General features: G+C 31.7%; 3 protein-coding genes and 1 long non-coding RNA gene across 6 annotated transcripts; 3 read left to right on the top strand and 1 right to left on the bottom strand.

Moving 5' to 3' along the window:
* The first annotated feature begins 2026 nt into the window (after nucleotides 1–2026).
* LOC103856981 lies at nucleotides 2027–3123 on the top strand. Of its 2 annotated transcripts, none has more exons than XR_004456770.1 (3): nucleotides 2027–2528; nucleotides 2724–2836; nucleotides 2907–3103. It is a non-coding gene; the product is annotated as an uncharacterized LOC103856981 (long non-coding RNA). The 2 variants fall into 2 exon arrangements; XR_004456769.1 differs by having other exon boundaries at nucleotides 2073–2528; nucleotides 2724–2781; nucleotides 2907–3123.
* A 14-nt stretch (nucleotides 3124–3137) lies between these two features.
* Nucleotides 3138–3818, top strand: LOC117132974 (CDPK-related kinase 4-like). The gene is made up of 2 exons (XM_033288721.1): nucleotides 3138–3329; nucleotides 3428–3818. The coding sequence occupies exons 1-2, from the start codon at nucleotides 3162–3164 to the stop codon at nucleotides 3545–3547; spliced, it is 288 nt and encodes a 95-aa protein (XP_033144612.1). The 5' UTR covers nucleotides 3138–3161; the 3' UTR covers nucleotides 3548–3818.
* Nucleotides 3819–5717: 1899 nt separating this feature from the next.
* LOC103856980 (probable serine/threonine-protein kinase WNK11) lies at nucleotides 5718–7820 on the bottom strand. Its single transcript, XM_009134125.3, has 3 exons — nucleotides 7000–7820; nucleotides 6381–6878; nucleotides 5718–6303 (listed from the first exon to the last, which is right to left on the bottom strand). Exons 1-3 carry the CDS (start codon nucleotides 7000–7002, stop codon nucleotides 5884–5886), a joined length of 921 nt encoding a protein of 306 aa, XP_009132373.2. The 5' UTR covers nucleotides 7003–7820; the 3' UTR covers nucleotides 5718–5883.
* Nucleotides 7821–10825: 3005 nt separating this feature from the next.
* LOC103856979 (probable WRKY transcription factor 20) lies at nucleotides 10826–15725 on the top strand. 2 transcript variants are annotated; one of them, XM_033288670.1, is made up of 6 exons: nucleotides 10826–13557; nucleotides 13747–13902; nucleotides 13993–14024; nucleotides 14055–14567; nucleotides 14663–14818; nucleotides 15025–15725. In XM_033288670.1, exons 1-6 carry the CDS (start codon nucleotides 13366–13368, stop codon nucleotides 15377–15379), a joined length of 1404 nt encoding a protein of 467 aa, XP_033144561.1. In that variant the 5' UTR covers nucleotides 10826–13365; the 3' UTR covers nucleotides 15380–15725. The 2 variants fall into 2 exon arrangements, with proteins under 2 accessions (XP_033144561.1, XP_009132371.1); XM_009134123.3 differs by having other exon boundaries at nucleotides 10831–13557; nucleotides 13993–14567.
* The last annotated feature ends 16 nt before the right edge of the window (nucleotides 15726–15741 follow it).

Raw genomic sequence — 15741 nt, 5'->3', positions numbered from 1 at the left:
ATTTATATTTAATATATATTAAATTTATTTTCTAATTAAAGTTTAACTGGTATATATGATTTATTTAACTAACTTTAATATGTCAATTCAGTTTAAGCTATGTGAATAAAAATAATTGTATGAATTTAAAAACTAATATAAAAATATATTCTAGTAAAAATTTAGATATTTAAACAATCAGTCAAAAATTTAAATATTTTAAAACTGATGTGTTAGTTCATATTAAAGCTTAATATGTCATATTTTTTTGCCCAGAATTATAATTATTTTAAGTCATTTATAATTAGATATATTTAATATTAAATATCAATATATATATATATAATTAATTTTAAGTCAATATATATTTTGATTAAAAATCATTTATTGCATACATAAATTATAATTTTGTATAATATTTTAGACCACTTGTATCAATTTCACCTTTCAAATATATATTTTTAACCGTTAGATCCGTTTAATTTATATTTATACCGCTAGATACATTTTGGTTTCATTTGATTCCTTTGATCAATTTGATATGTAATGTTTGATCCATTTTTTCTATTTATAGCCTAAATCATAAAAAGGAAATAGAAAATCATAGCTCAAGCTTTATTGTTATAATTCTGACTTTATTGGTCATATAATTCTGATTTTCTACTACCCATGTTAGAAATTAGAAACAAAAATAAGCAGAATACAATAATTATATAATAAATAAAAAAATATATGCCAAATTTGGACGGTGACAATCGTTTTTTTTGGTGCAACGAACGATAGTAATCGCCTTCTTTTTTTCCAACAACTTTGAGCGTGACAACACTTTCACATAGCCACATATACTACCTCTCATTTTTCTTTTCTTTCGAATATTGTTTTCTTTTTCTTGGTGTCGGGATAATGATTTTTAGACTTCTTTTTAGTGTTGATAAAAAAAATAGACTTCTTTTTAGTTTTTACTAAGATGAGTTATGGACTCAGCTTAGGCCCATAATCTTTGTGGGGTTTGTAGAACATGTTAAGTCTATTTAGTGTCCATATTCGAACTTGTGAACTTGATCACTTTTTTTCTTTTGGGGTGTCTAGCTAATGAAAACACCAGTTAAGTTACTGACACGAGGTTCCTGATTTGTTACGCAATTAAAACAATTTTTTTCTTGAAACAAATGACCTCGATTATTTTAAAATAGTTATTCAAATCGGAGGGCATATCCACAAGAACGGTTGTTGATGAAGAACTCCGAACATTTTGGGGTATATTTGAATTTTGTGCACGTGGGTGTTCTAAAGAATGTCTTACATAATATTTCATCAGCAATCAAAGTTGAAGACAATTCGTTTGAATTGTTATGTTTAACGTGGTGTGAAAACATTTGATGAATATATGTACAATTATGAACCCCAAAAAACTTCAGGTTTAGTTTAAGATTATCGAACCAATAGAACATTATGTAACATACTAAGATCAATATCTAAACAAATTTAATTGAAATATGAAAGCTTTTAACAAAATAACATATTATAACCATGACATGTATATAATACAATGGTTTGTTTTAGTGTTACCCTTGTATCTTCACCTATTCAAACCTATAAATTGAAATATCTTTTGTTACGGTTTGGAAACATGAATATCAGTTTAAATGAGAATTGTTTGGAAATGTGGATAACAATATTTTAAGTACTTTTTTTATTTATATATTTAGCTATTACATTTACAATAAATTAAGTTTTTCTGTATTTTTTTTTATTTACAGATTCTACCATTGTGTTTAAAATCAATTTAAACTAATTAATTACAATTCTAAAGTTTTTTTCCAAAACTTTTCTAACCAAATCGATATTTATTTACTGACCATTATTAACATTGAATGAATATTAACTAAATCGCACGTATTAATGGGAGATAATCTTTTTCATGAGATTAACTAAATTGCCAAATTACGGAACATCTTATACAATAAAGTAGACAATAGTCTCTCCTTAGAGTGCCACATCATCAGGGAGAAGGGTGCAAATTTGGACAGGTGTCCTCTCCAATTTCTTCATCTCACCAAAATTTCCGTACCAAATCTATGGGCCAGTTGTTGGGTCTTATGTTTTAATGTTTTGTATAGATGGGCCCATATATATTTAGGGTTACATTATTATCCTGCTTAGTTTACAGAGCATCGACGTTTTCACCATACAGCTAGAACTCCGATCGACACTATGTAACGTCTGCCATTTACATTTTTTTGGTGTTTAAATCCTAGCATTTATGTCACTTATACCACCCTCCCACTCTCTGGCTTTTAATGGAGCTTATAATATTCTAAGATAACCGCTGGAAGCTCCATCTATAAATGTGTTTGCTCCCGACGATGAACAGCATTAAAATCTGCAAAAACTAAAAGCACGATCCCTGCAAAGCATCAACTCAACAATGGAGAAATCCTCCATCCTGCTCGCCGATTTGAAAGCTTGCCGGTTCTGGCGGTGGTGAGATTCAACACCGGCACATTCCTCACACCACCGCGACAAGAGCAATTCATAAGCTGCATCTGGTATTTGGTCGTATTTGTTTCCTTCATCATTTGTCGGTTAAATGAATTATAGCTTGAGGAGTAGCAAAGATTGTTTCTTTATAGATTGGTATGAAATTGCAAGTCAAAAATGTGAAATACATTCTGCTAGCATGATTGTAATAGAATCAATAATTTTGACTCTTCAGGATGTTTTTTTGTTTGTTTCTTAAACAGGGAACTGCAGCGGAGGATCGTTCCAAACAGAAGCTGATCTCACATAACGATTCATCAGGTTTTGTTTGTTTGGTCTCTTTTTAGATTGTTCAGTCGAGGATAGGTTTGCTAAGGTGAGTTTATTGCATCTATCATCCTGTTTTTCTCTTATAGATACAATGTTTTGTGTGTGTCTTCTTTCAGGTTGCAGAGTTTTACGTCCCCATCAGTGTTAAAACAACACAACAAAACAAGTTAAGCAAGTTCTATGTTAGGTGACCGACTCCACCGTCACCATCCCGCTTCAATGAGATGACTAACTTTGTTTGAAATAACTGTTCTTAGTGTTCATTTTCTTCTTCTTATTTTGATTTAAGGGAACTTCAGTAATCATGAGGAAGATGATAGAGACAGCTTTTCCTTTATTCTTTTTAGACTGAGAATGCATAGAAGAAGAAAATGCAACCATTGGCACAAAAGAAACTGGACTTTGAAAAGTTATGTGCGGCTGGGGTCAGCGTTTACCAACTGGAGGCTCTTGAAGAATGGGAACAGATTGCAGCTTCAGCATTTGAGAACTTCGAGCAGGAAGGGCATAGAATCATATCCGTCCAAGAACTAGCCGGGGTATGGTCCTATATTCAACCTTGTATGTGATTGAGTAAGCATCATCTATTTTGTAAGATCTAAAACATATTTAATGATTGGGGCGTGGTATAAAGCAGGAGATGACTCTGGCACCAAATGCATATCCTCTGCTCAAGGATTGGATCTGGAGTTTGGATGGAAAGCTTAGTTTCTTGCATGGTGTGATCGTACGAAGCTCGAGCTCAAGACCTAGGTGACACATCGGCATGGGAACATTCTTCTAACGTGTGAATCAATTCTTGATAAGCATCGAAAACGACTTAGTCGTAATCAAGATATTGGGTTTAAATGTACAACATATACTGGAAGAAAAAAAAATCTATATATATAGTGGAAATGGAGCTAGGTACGTCATTTGTAAATAATTCTTTGAGCAGTTTGTCTTTAGACGAACCAAACCCCTAAAAGAAAAAGAAACAAACAGGGAAAATATATCATACATGAGATGACTAACTTTGTTTGAAATAACTGTTAGATTTATATTATTATAAATATGCAAAAACTCTTTCAGTCTCCACTACTGCACTGTAACAAAAAAACGATTAAAGGAAACAATAGTGGCTCATATATAATTGTGGCTTAAAGCAAAACAAAAAACTGTGGTCTTAAATATTTTGATAAAAAATTAGAATTCCATGTAGTTATAGTTCTACTATTATTATATTTTACTTTAGAAAAACTCAAAATATTTTAAAATTTTTGCTTTCTTTTTTGGTCATTTTTTTGAAATATGCTTAGAACTATTTATGTCATATTTTTGTGTGGTTAACCAAATAAATAAAATAGTAAAATGTCACTATCAATAGTATGTAATAAACAATTAGAATAAATTAAAAGATAAAAACCAATTAAAAAAGATAACTTGTTGATCTAAGTTTTTTTTTTAAGTGAGACACTCAAGGTTCCATAATACTATCCTAGAATAACTTTGAAACTGTAGATAATTAAATAAACCCAATGCTTTAGATGCCTTGAAGAAGGACCGAGTATATATGGAAAAAAATTGTGGTCTTAATTATTTTGATAAAAATTTAGAATTCCATGTAACTAGAGGTGAGCGTTCGGGTACCCATTCGGTTCGGATCTATTCGGGTTTCGGGTGTTCGGGTTCAAAGATTTCAGTCTCATTCAGATATTTCTAAATTTTGGTTCGAGTTTGTTTCGGATCTTTGCGGCTTCGGTTCAGGTTTGGATAATCCATTTAAATTATTTTATCAAATTTTAAATTTATTATATACTTAAAATTTTTCAAAATCTATAAAAAAAATTATATATTACATATAAATTTGAATAACATATGTCAAAGTACATAAAATTAACATATAAATTGGTTTGATTTGAATATTTGGATAGTCTTTCAAGTATTTGTAGTGTTTTGAATATATTTTAGCTATTTTTGACATTTAATTTTGATTATTTGTGTTTATTTTCAAGTATTTAGGAAAACTTAAAAGTATTTTATATATTTTGGATGTATTTAAATCTATTCCAGGTACATTCGGGTACCCAAAATACTTTAAACCGGGTCGGGTTCGGTTTTAGTTTCTTTAAATATCAAAATTTTGAATCTGTTCGGATATTTAATTAATTTTGGTTCGGGTTCGATATTACTTTTTCGGATCGGGTTCGGTTCGGTTTTCCGGATCCAGGTTTTCTGTCCAGTTCTACATGTAATTATAGTTCTACTATTGTTATATTTTAGTTTAGAAAAACTCAAAATAAAATTTTAAAATTTTGCTTTCGTTTTTGTGCTTTTTTGGTTTTTGTGGTCATGCTTAGAAAATTATATATGCTTAGAATTATATATGATCTAATTAGAAAATTAATTTTTAATGTTTTATAAAATTAAAATACATTTTTAGCATAACATAATTTTAATGTAACATCACCCGCCCGTAGGGCGGGCCAACCCCTAGTAAAAAATATTATAAGCTTCCGTTGACGTGTGTACGAGTACATAACCGGCCAGAAACTTAATTAAAATTTATCGACATGTGAAAGAAGAAAACATGCATAGCTGCTGAAAAAATAAGGAATGGTTGGTATTTGGTAGAATGAGCATTATATGACCGGTAAGTACAGAAAATTAAGTGGTATGGTGTACATTTTTCGAGTTCGTAAATATTCTAAATAAAATCAATATTTATCATTATGTAATACACTAGTTTTTTTTATTTCGATAATTTCTAAATCCAAACATTTTTTTTTTGTTAATCGAGTACCACTAGTTCTCTGGTTTCAATAAATTCTAAATCCAAACATTATTTGCTAATCAAGTATCCTTCACATATAACATTGATACACTATTGTTTTTTTTTTCAGCTGATACACTATTGTTTTGCAATCATTACTACTGAACAAATCATATAAGAAAAAAAAGAATTTTTTTTGAAGAAATATGTGAAGGAAAGCATAACAATTTCAATTTTGTTTGCAAGATATGTCACTACCGTGTGCGTCAGGTAGAGCATAAAACAAAATACAATTTACAAAACTTTCTCAAAGATTCCAAAATGTATGTATTCATCCATCATCAAGAAACAACACGACCAGTTCCATTAACATCATTGTTTTCATCATCATCATCATCTACAATCCCATCAAAAAACGGGTCACGAAGAAGCTCAGCTGCAGAAGGTCTCGCCTTGGGTTTCGCATTAATGCACTTCTCAATAAAGGCCTTCGCTTCCACATCCTTCACTTTCTTCAGAGCCTCTGGCTTGACTCCACTGGTCACCTTTCTGTATATCTTCGCCACGCTATCGCATTCGCTGTACGGAATCTCGAGCGACACAAGCTCCAAAACGCACATCCCGTACGAGTATATGTCAATCATCTCAGTGTAATACTCGTCGTACAGCTCAGGAGCCATGAACTCTGGTGTGCCGAGGATCGAGTGAGCTGAATGGTTCTTCCCCACGATCGCAGCCAATCCAAGATCGCCAATCTTAACCTGTCAAAACACACACAAAATCATTAACCAAAAAAAAAAAAAAAAAGACAGTACACTTTATGTTTTTTTTTAATTACCTGACCGATGTTACCATTAACGAAAACGTTGCTGCAGTTAAGATCCCTATGGATGATGCAAGGATCATGAGTATGGAGATAAACCAATCCCTTAAGTATCTGCTTAGACCACTTCTTTAAAGCTCTCATTGACACGTGTCTATGCTTCTTCCTATACTCTCTCAAGTTCCCAGAGGTACAAATCTCGGTGATGAAGTTCAAAGTATTACTCCACTCGTCTCTCCACACCTTGTACAAGGCGATGATGCTGCTGTTCTTGAGGCTCTTGAGGAGCCTCACCTCCGAGTAGAGCCTCTCGGTCATGGCGGGGTCGTCGGAGAAGCAGCTGAGCTTGACTTGGTTCCACGCGACTTCGATGCCTTCCTCTTGGTCGAAGGCTCTGTAGACTTTTTTGACGGCGCCGGAGCCTAGGAGCTCGTCGTAACGGCCGTATCTGCCGGTGGGATCCGTTTCCACGAACGGCTCGGAGTCCTTATCTGAAGGATCGGAAGGAGGCATCTGATTCAAAACGACAAGTCAGTATTCACAAAACGGCAGCAAAAGACTAATCGGTAAATCATTTCGAAATCGAAACCTCTCTGGCGAGTGAGAAGTATGTAGAGAGATTGAAGAGGATTACCATTAAGAGGGATTGAATGGGAATCGATTTTGTTGCTTAGTGAAAGGGAAGCAAACGTAGCGGAGATTTTAAGAGAAAGCTGTTGAAGACGAAAGAAGCGGAAGAGAAGGTGGGCGAGTTTCGTTTATATAGTGCGGATTTTTAAATATTTATTATTATTTATTTTGTTTTTTTTGCGTATCTGGAATTGGACTCCTGAAGATATTCAATATCGGTTTAGGTTTTCTCCTTTTTTTTATTATATAATAATTATTAAGTTGATACCGGATTTATTAGGGAAAATGAAAATAAATAAAATTTGATACGTTTGAACAAAAAAAATTGATACGAAATTAAGGAAATTCCAAATTACATAGTTAGATTTTCCATTTATTTTAAGTTTTTAAAGGACGATAAGAGAGAATATTAATACCTAATTTTTATTCCTTATTGGAATACAATTTTGTTAAAAACTTTCTTCTTGGGTCAAATTTTTAAAACTTAAAAGAGAAGAGTTCATATTCTGTAGACTTTTGGAGAATGAAAGTCAAACTTTAGATGCGTGAAAGAGAGAGAGATAAATGATCTAGACCGTCCGATTTATCTTGAGTGTTTTAGTTTGTCACTTGGATGATCAGGATGAATTCAGAGAATTGTGGAGGTTTCTAGGAATTCAAAGAATGAAGGCGGCTGTTGAGTCAAATGGTTTGACTTTCATATTAAGTTTTAAATTTAGAAAAAGGAAATTTAACTCGTTTATTTGGTATCATATTCTTTAATATCTGGTTGGGATTTTTTTCTTCTTTTTACTCAGTTATTTTTGTTAAAGGGTTTTCCTTTTATTTCACTAATAATCTGGTCAAAATGGATATTTATGATATATGGATTAGATATTTTCAAAGGATTGCCGTAAATCTGGGTCCGATTGGTAATGGCTGTAGCTTTAAATATTTTGCTGTAGAAAAAAATCTGTAGACTTTTTGCTGTGGCTTTAGATTTTATTGCTGTAGAATTTTATTGAAGCACTAAAAAATTGCTTTGGATATTTGGCTCTGCAGAGCACTTGTACAGCTGTAGGATATTTTAAGAGCTGTGGTTTCAAAAAAAAATTTAAAGCTTGATTGCTCTGAATTTGGTGCTGTGGAAATAAATAGGGCTGTGGACAGCACCTACAGCAACTACCAATCACCCCCTCTATCTATGTATATGAAGTTGTATTTCCGAAAAATGCTCTAAAATCCTTTCCAGATTTTTTGTATAAAAAACTGTTCTAGATAAACATTAATCGGTTTAATATTTTTCCACAGTGAGTTTCAGATATTTTATTTTTATTAAATATATAAATCTCATCAATCTGTGGATATTTTTTTATAAAACTGAATTCCACTTTTGAGTTTTCATATATATATGATCCGTGGTGTTTTAAATGTTATATATACTGTTATAACAACAATCAATAATATTTTTAAGTAAAATCTACTCCAAAATTTTAATTTGAATAAGTAACTGATTATATTTTTTGTAATAAAAAGAGAAAATATATGAATATATATACATTTTGTATCTTCTGGTGGCAATGTACATTTAATTCGAACTTTGCCTGGAAACGTGGTATCTGGCCTATTAGCTTATAGCATAAGTGATGTGAACATAGTTTATAAAAGGAGCAAAGCTGCATGTGAACTTTGAAGCTGTTATCTTCCTTGTTCACGTTAAGCTCATATTAAAGGTTTTGTCCAACTTGTTGCTTTGGTTATATTTATTTCAAATGCATGTATTTATTTATTTGCATGTGAACAAACCAAATTATTTAACATCTTCTTACCAAATACTTTAAACTTTTAATATGTATATTGATGTTATTACATTACATGTAATTTCCTTAATTTGTTTTATATCATGGTTATGGGAAACTGTCCATGGTTAGGTACCTGCAGTTACAGTCTTACAGAAAAGTCCAATATCATTTAAAATAATTTAAATTAAGTTTTTTTTTGTTTCACTAAAAAGCATCATTGCAGTTTCAATATCAACTTCTGCGTACTATAATAGAATCTCCGATTTTAATGGTTTTCCCATTTGATACCAACTAGTACTAATTAGAGAAAGGATTGTACAGAGATTGGAACGGGAAAAGACATAATAGATTATTTACTTCCCTTTTGTTTATATGTATGAAAATATATACATACATATATATATATATATATATATATATAATGGAGCAGGTAACACATAAACGCTAAAAAAAAATTATTATTAAACTATGTTCAAGATACTAGAGATTTTATAACTTATTTGATTCGAAAGATAGATATCTAAAAATTATTTATACTTGTATATAACTTTAAGTAATGAACACCAGGTCATATTTAGCACGATTACATCTTCTTGTAGATAATTAGTTAGGAACGGTGATTGAATGAGAAGTGGAATGGAATGATGATGTTTGCATTTATTTTTCTCCTTTCTACCTTTCTTCAAATTCGTGACAACTAAAAAGTGGCAAGAAAGCTGATTCCAACAACGCCCAGGAACATCTTATATATTAAAACAGAAGTCACAACCTTGATTCATGTGTGATTTTTTTAAAAATAGACCTAATGGACCTATTCATAGAAATTCATACTATATTTTAATTCAGACTAATAATAAATATAATTTTTAAAATATTTTAATCATAGTATCTTTTGATATCTTTTCATTTTAAATATAAATATATTTATTTTAAAATTCTAACAAATCTGTTTAAAAAGATTTTTACAAGATCTTCATTTTCGAAATTATATTTAAATATTTTCACTAATTTCGAAATTAGTTTAAAATATTATTATACATTAATATATTCAATTATATAAAATGAAAAATAAAAAAAATCTATAACATTTTAGTTATTATATAATCATAATCAATCATATTAAATTAAAATTATTATATTGAGCTAAATATAATAAAATTGTATTAAATTTATATATTTATATATTTTATTTTCGTAATTATAAAATATTTATGTTCAAAAATAAAATCTAATATGTTGGTAAGATGGGTTAACATTATCAAACTATATAATACATGTATTTCTTTAAAGTTAATAATATAAAATCTTTGTAACTACTTTAATCATAATATATTTTCATTTTAAATATAATATATATTTATATATTGTATTTTAAAAATTCTAATAAATCTGTGTAATATTTAAACAATAACTTAATGTATTTTAAGTTATTGTTTAGAAATAAAAATAAATAAATTATAGTCATGATCACGTTAAAATATAATTATTATACTAAAATAAATATGATAAAATTATATTCAATTGATAAATTTATAAATTTTATTTTCATAAATATAAACTATTTATTTAAAATATAATATGATGATAGAACGGCTTAAAATTAACAAACTATATAATACATGTCTAAAAATTAACATATCTTACACTTTTATATATACAATAATAAATTATCTAAAATGAATAAACATAAAAATATTGGTAAAAAGAAATCCAGTTTTGAAATACGGGTCAGAATTTAGCATAAATTAAATACAAAATATTTTTTAAATATATTTTATCATGAATATATTTATTTGCTTAATAACTAAATGCAAATACAATAAGATAAATATATAATAATAAGTGGTAAATACATAAGGTTTAAACAATTAATTAATTATAACATGTAAATTATAAAATTATTGTATTTGAAATAGTTATATAAATATTTATGTATATGATTAACATTAAAAATATATACCACTTATGTTCTTTTTTTTTTTTGTAACATACCACTTATGTTCTAAAATAATAATTTATGTATAGAAAAATGAAAATAAACACCCGTGCGGTTGCACGGGTCAAAATCTAGTTGTAGATTAATTGAATTAAAATATAAGAAATATTAAATGTACCAAAGAAAGTAAGCAATCGCTATGATTTTTAGGAAGGGCCACGCAAATTGTTCATTTAGTTTATTGACCCACTCAGCAGGTACTCTCATACATGATGTATATGATGTTAATATCATTGGTTGACACATCATGAACCGAAATATTCGAATTGCCAGTATAAAATCGTACAAGTTACTGTAAAAATTACACAATAACACAAGTAAACGGGAAAGTTAACCAAGTTATTTTTTAAGACGAGTCATTTATTTCAAATGTGTTATTTTTTTCTATGCTTAGTCGACCGCTTGAATTGAATTAAGTTAGGTTTTACTATACCGCTCGCTTATACTTAGTTTTTTTTTCAATAGTTAGTTACGCAATAGTAATTAGCAAGAGATGGTTAAAGACATGTCGAGACACATTCGCTGAGGTACCAAACTTCTATTGTTCACACAGTAAGAGTCCAACTGATAAAGGATTGGGTTAAATGTAACTAGGATGCATCCTACTCACCACTAACATCGGAGGATTTTAGAAGTTGAATTATTTGAGACTCATCTGGCGTTTAGAAATGTTAGGTTCCTAGGGACCCTCAAACTAGGCAAAACAACATCATTTATGTACTGATCAATGCGATGTAAGTGGCATGGAGTAAAAGCTATCGGTAGCTACAATATGAAGGAGCCTAACAAGATTTCATTCATCTAGTCCAGCATAAAGTTTGTGACTACATATATATCTTGATGGAAATCTTGCTTTGCTGACTCCTTGATATATTCGCTAATGGCAATGTGTATATTAACTGAACCCATAAATGACACTTAATAAAACCACACTATTTCGAAAAAATTCTTGAATTGAATATCTTTTTATTATTACATTGATTTTGTTGGTATTTTATTATATACATTTTCCTTGTTTATGCAGCAGGACATGAAAAAACTTCAAATATTTTTTGGTCTAAAAACTTCAAATATGAAAGTTGAAGGGGCCCACATATGCATTTTGGAGCGTGCAAATCATGACTTCTAAGTGCTCAGTACTCATTCCCGTGGTCGACTTGTACTTGTATAAGTACCCCGCCTTTCAAAGTTGTATAGTATTTAAAAACGAATATTACGATTAAAGATAAGCAAATTTTATATATGAATAATGAAACGCTTTCAGGCATCTAGATGAATCTAATATCAGGATGTCATCTACTATTAATGTTGGCTATTGAGAGAACAAAAGTGAATGTAGGCGCTCCTTTATTTATGAAAGCAATTCTTATTGATATGATATTTTAAAAAATATTATCATTTTTGCAATGGTTATGTCTTTGGTCTAGTGTTGTTATTATAGGTCCCGAGTTCGACTTTCGAAGGGCCATTTTTCTTTACTTTTGTTAATTGTGTGTGCCTTTGGAGAGAAAGAATCAAACATTCAAAATAAACTTTTATTGTGTGTGCCTTGTGGAGAGAAAAAATCAAAACATTCAGTTGGGCCTAAAGTGCAAAACCCAAACAAATTACATCTCTCTCCCAAATAAGCTCTCTTCATTCTCGCCAATGCTTGTTTCTAGAGTCCAAAGACGTGCTCACCATGACGCATCTATGTATTTATCTACTACTATAAACTAGATTTTTATTTTTGAGAAATACTATAAACTATAAACTAGTTTGCCATAAGATATAAGCTAGTTAGCTAGATGCTCATAGAGTACCTAATAACATCATTATCAGCATAAATTCTTTAAAGAATATCTGATTTTATAATACTACTATAATAATTTAGTTTGGTTATCAAGTTTTAAAATTTCAAAAGGATGAATCAAAGACATGTATACTATGAAATTATGAAATTATGAAAATTTGAATTTAACTCTATGTATCCATCCAAAATTCACTAACTAACATAGGGTGATGGAGTTTCAAAAAAAAAAAAAAAAAACATAGGGTGATGGATATTATTATTAATGGAATCGAACCTGATGAAATTAGCAGTAGATATTTGCTATGTTCTTGTCCCCTGTCAGAAGAAAAACGTCGTCGGAAACTGACTGACAAATCTCCTAAGAAAATCTGAATCCTTTTATAGTTCCAAGTTAAACCATTCCCTAATCTTTAAAATCATTTGCTGTTCAATAATTTTCCATGTCCTTTTGTTTTCTTTTGACATTTTTGCTTTGTCTTTTTTATACCAATAGTCCAATACCATAATAATCTCCGTCCATTTGTTTTTATACATAAAGCGACAATTAGTAACTTTTGTCGTTTGTGATGGAGGAGATCCTCAATTTCCTTTTTTATATAATTTAAAAATAAAACAAATCATGACAAAATAGGAAAAAAAAAAGTGAAATGAAAGAAAAAAAAAAGACAAATGATGAAATGAGAAGAGACAGAGAGAGGATCAGATGTGAAGTCAACTTCTTCTTCTTCTCTCCTCTCACTCACAATCTTCACTAACACAGAGTCTTCTTACATTCTTGATTCTCTTTCTCTACTCTGAAAAATGGACCCGGATGTTTCTAACAGGGTCGACTGTTCTGAATCTAGACGCGATTCATCCGGTGGTGGAGCCAGGTATAAGCTCATGTCTCCGGCGAAACTCCCGATCTCGAGGTCCACTTGCATCACTACCATTCCTCCTGGTTTGAGTCCGACTTCGTTTCTTGAGTCTCCTGTTCTTCTCTCCAACATCAAGGTTAGTCTTAGTGAGTGTCTGTGTCCTTAAGACACCGTCTCTGTGGTATGGTTCTTTGGTCGCTTAGATTCAGATTCTTTTCTTAGAGCCTTAGGAGTTAACTTACAGTAAGCTGATTCGGGTTTGGTAATAATGTTCTCATGTTGCTCATGAAGTTTTGATAATGTTTTACATTATTTATATTTTCAGGCAGAACCTTCTCCTACTACTGGTTCACTGTTCAAACCTCATGCAGTTCACGCTAACTCCAGCTCCTATACAGCAAGAACAATCCGTCATAATATCTTAGACGAGAAAAACTCCAACGAATCTTTTGAGTTTAGACCTCCTCCTGCATCCACTATGGTAGTAGATTTGCCATCATCATAGTTCATAGATATGTCTTTTGTTCATTCTTTGGTGTACTTTGTCTGAAGAAGCTTTGTTGATTTCAAGTTCTATGCAGAGCTAGTAGACAAGCAGAGAAGTGAAGCGCACAGTTTCAAACACTCACCATCTTCAGCCACTGAAGCTGCATCTTCAAGTGAGATTAGCCCACAAAATGCTCTTCCTCATCAGACAACACCACCAGGCTCCGAGAGATCTGATCAAGATGAATCCAGAGGAAGTGCACCGTCTACATTGGCTGATGATGGATACAATTGGAGAAAATACGGTCAAAAGCACGTCAAGGGAAGTGAGTTTCCAAGGAGTTATTATAAATGCACGCATCCTAACTGTGAGGTTAAAAAGGTTTTCGAAAGGTCACACGAAGGGCAGATCACTGAGATTGTATACAAGGGGACTCATGACCATCCTAAACCTCAGCCTAGTCGCCGGAACTCAGGTGGTCTTGTTATGCCGGCACAAGAAGAAAGACTGGACAAGTGTTCTTCTCTCAATGGCCGAGATGGTAACTATACATACAACCTGTCTCCTCCTGTTGAACCAAACGGAAATGATGATGGTGGAGATCTTGCAAATAGGAATAACGATGACGTTGAGGACAATGATCCATTCTCAAAACGAAGGTACTAGAGATTAGAGAACGGTTTCAGGTTATTTTTTGACAATGTGTTGTGACACACACTCACACTGGATGCTTTCTTGTGACAATATTGTGTAGGAAGGTGGATGGGGCGATGGAAGTAACTGCACTAGTGAAACCGATAAGAGAGCCACGAGTTGTTGTTCAAACTCTGAGTGAAGTTGACATATTGGATGATGGGTATAAGTGGCGTAAATACGGTCAGAAAGTTGTTCGAGGCAACCCTAATCCCAGGTATTTTTGTACTAACCAGACTTTCAAAAGAACCCAATAAACTAACAACTAGTGCAAGACTAGCTGAGTCTTATCTCTTTTAGTTAGAAATAATGCCAGTTTTGGTTAGAACGTGAAAGTCAAATGCTCATCTATCGCAATGATCTAGCTGTTTCTGTTCAAATGTGTTGACGTGTATGATGATTGGAGTTTTCATGTTAATGCAGGAGCTATTACAAATGCACGGCTACTGGATGCCCAGTGAGAAAACATGTGGAGAGAGCGTCACACGATCCAAAAGCTGTTATAACCACGTACGAAGGCAAACACAATCATGATGTACCGATGGTAAGGTCTAACAACAGCCACCATGAGTTGTTAGCGCCTAGATTCAGACCAGAAGAGACCACCAGCACAGTCAGCCTCCACTTGGGTGTTGGAATAGCATCTGGCTGTCCTGACCATACATCAAATGAGCATCCACATCAACAAAAGCCTGCTGGATTCATGTTTGTTCATGGACCTTCCATGGGATCATACTATGCTAATAGCTTGAACGTGAGATTGAATAATCAAATATAACAACGGCACGAGAGTAACCCGCAAACGAGGCTCAAACAGGTGACATCTCTGTCCTCTCACTCGTAACATAGGGACTTAGGGATAATACAATCTGGTCCCTAGAAGAGGATGGTCTCAACAAGCCAACTAAAGTAACACAACCAAAAGAAAAAGAAAAGCAAAGGCTCTTTGCTTCCACTCTTTATCTTGATTCTTCTTAGGTTAGGAATGAAACAAAACTTTGTTCTATGTAATCTGTGATCTATCTTTACATGTAAATCATGACACACTAAGATAGAGAAAGAGAGAGATGCTATTTTGAACTGTCTCCCAATATATTTCTTTGTTTGTTTGTTTGTTTTTTTAATATTCCAAAACGTGTT

This window comes from Brassica rapa, chromosome A03 (assembly GCF_000309985.2).
Source record: "Brassica rapa cultivar Chiifu-401-42 chromosome A03, CAAS_Brap_v3.01, whole genome shotgun sequence".
NCBI lineage: Eukaryota > Viridiplantae > Streptophyta > Magnoliopsida > Brassicales > Brassicaceae > Brassica > Brassica rapa.
This window is presented reverse-complemented; position numbering and strand designations above follow the sequence as displayed.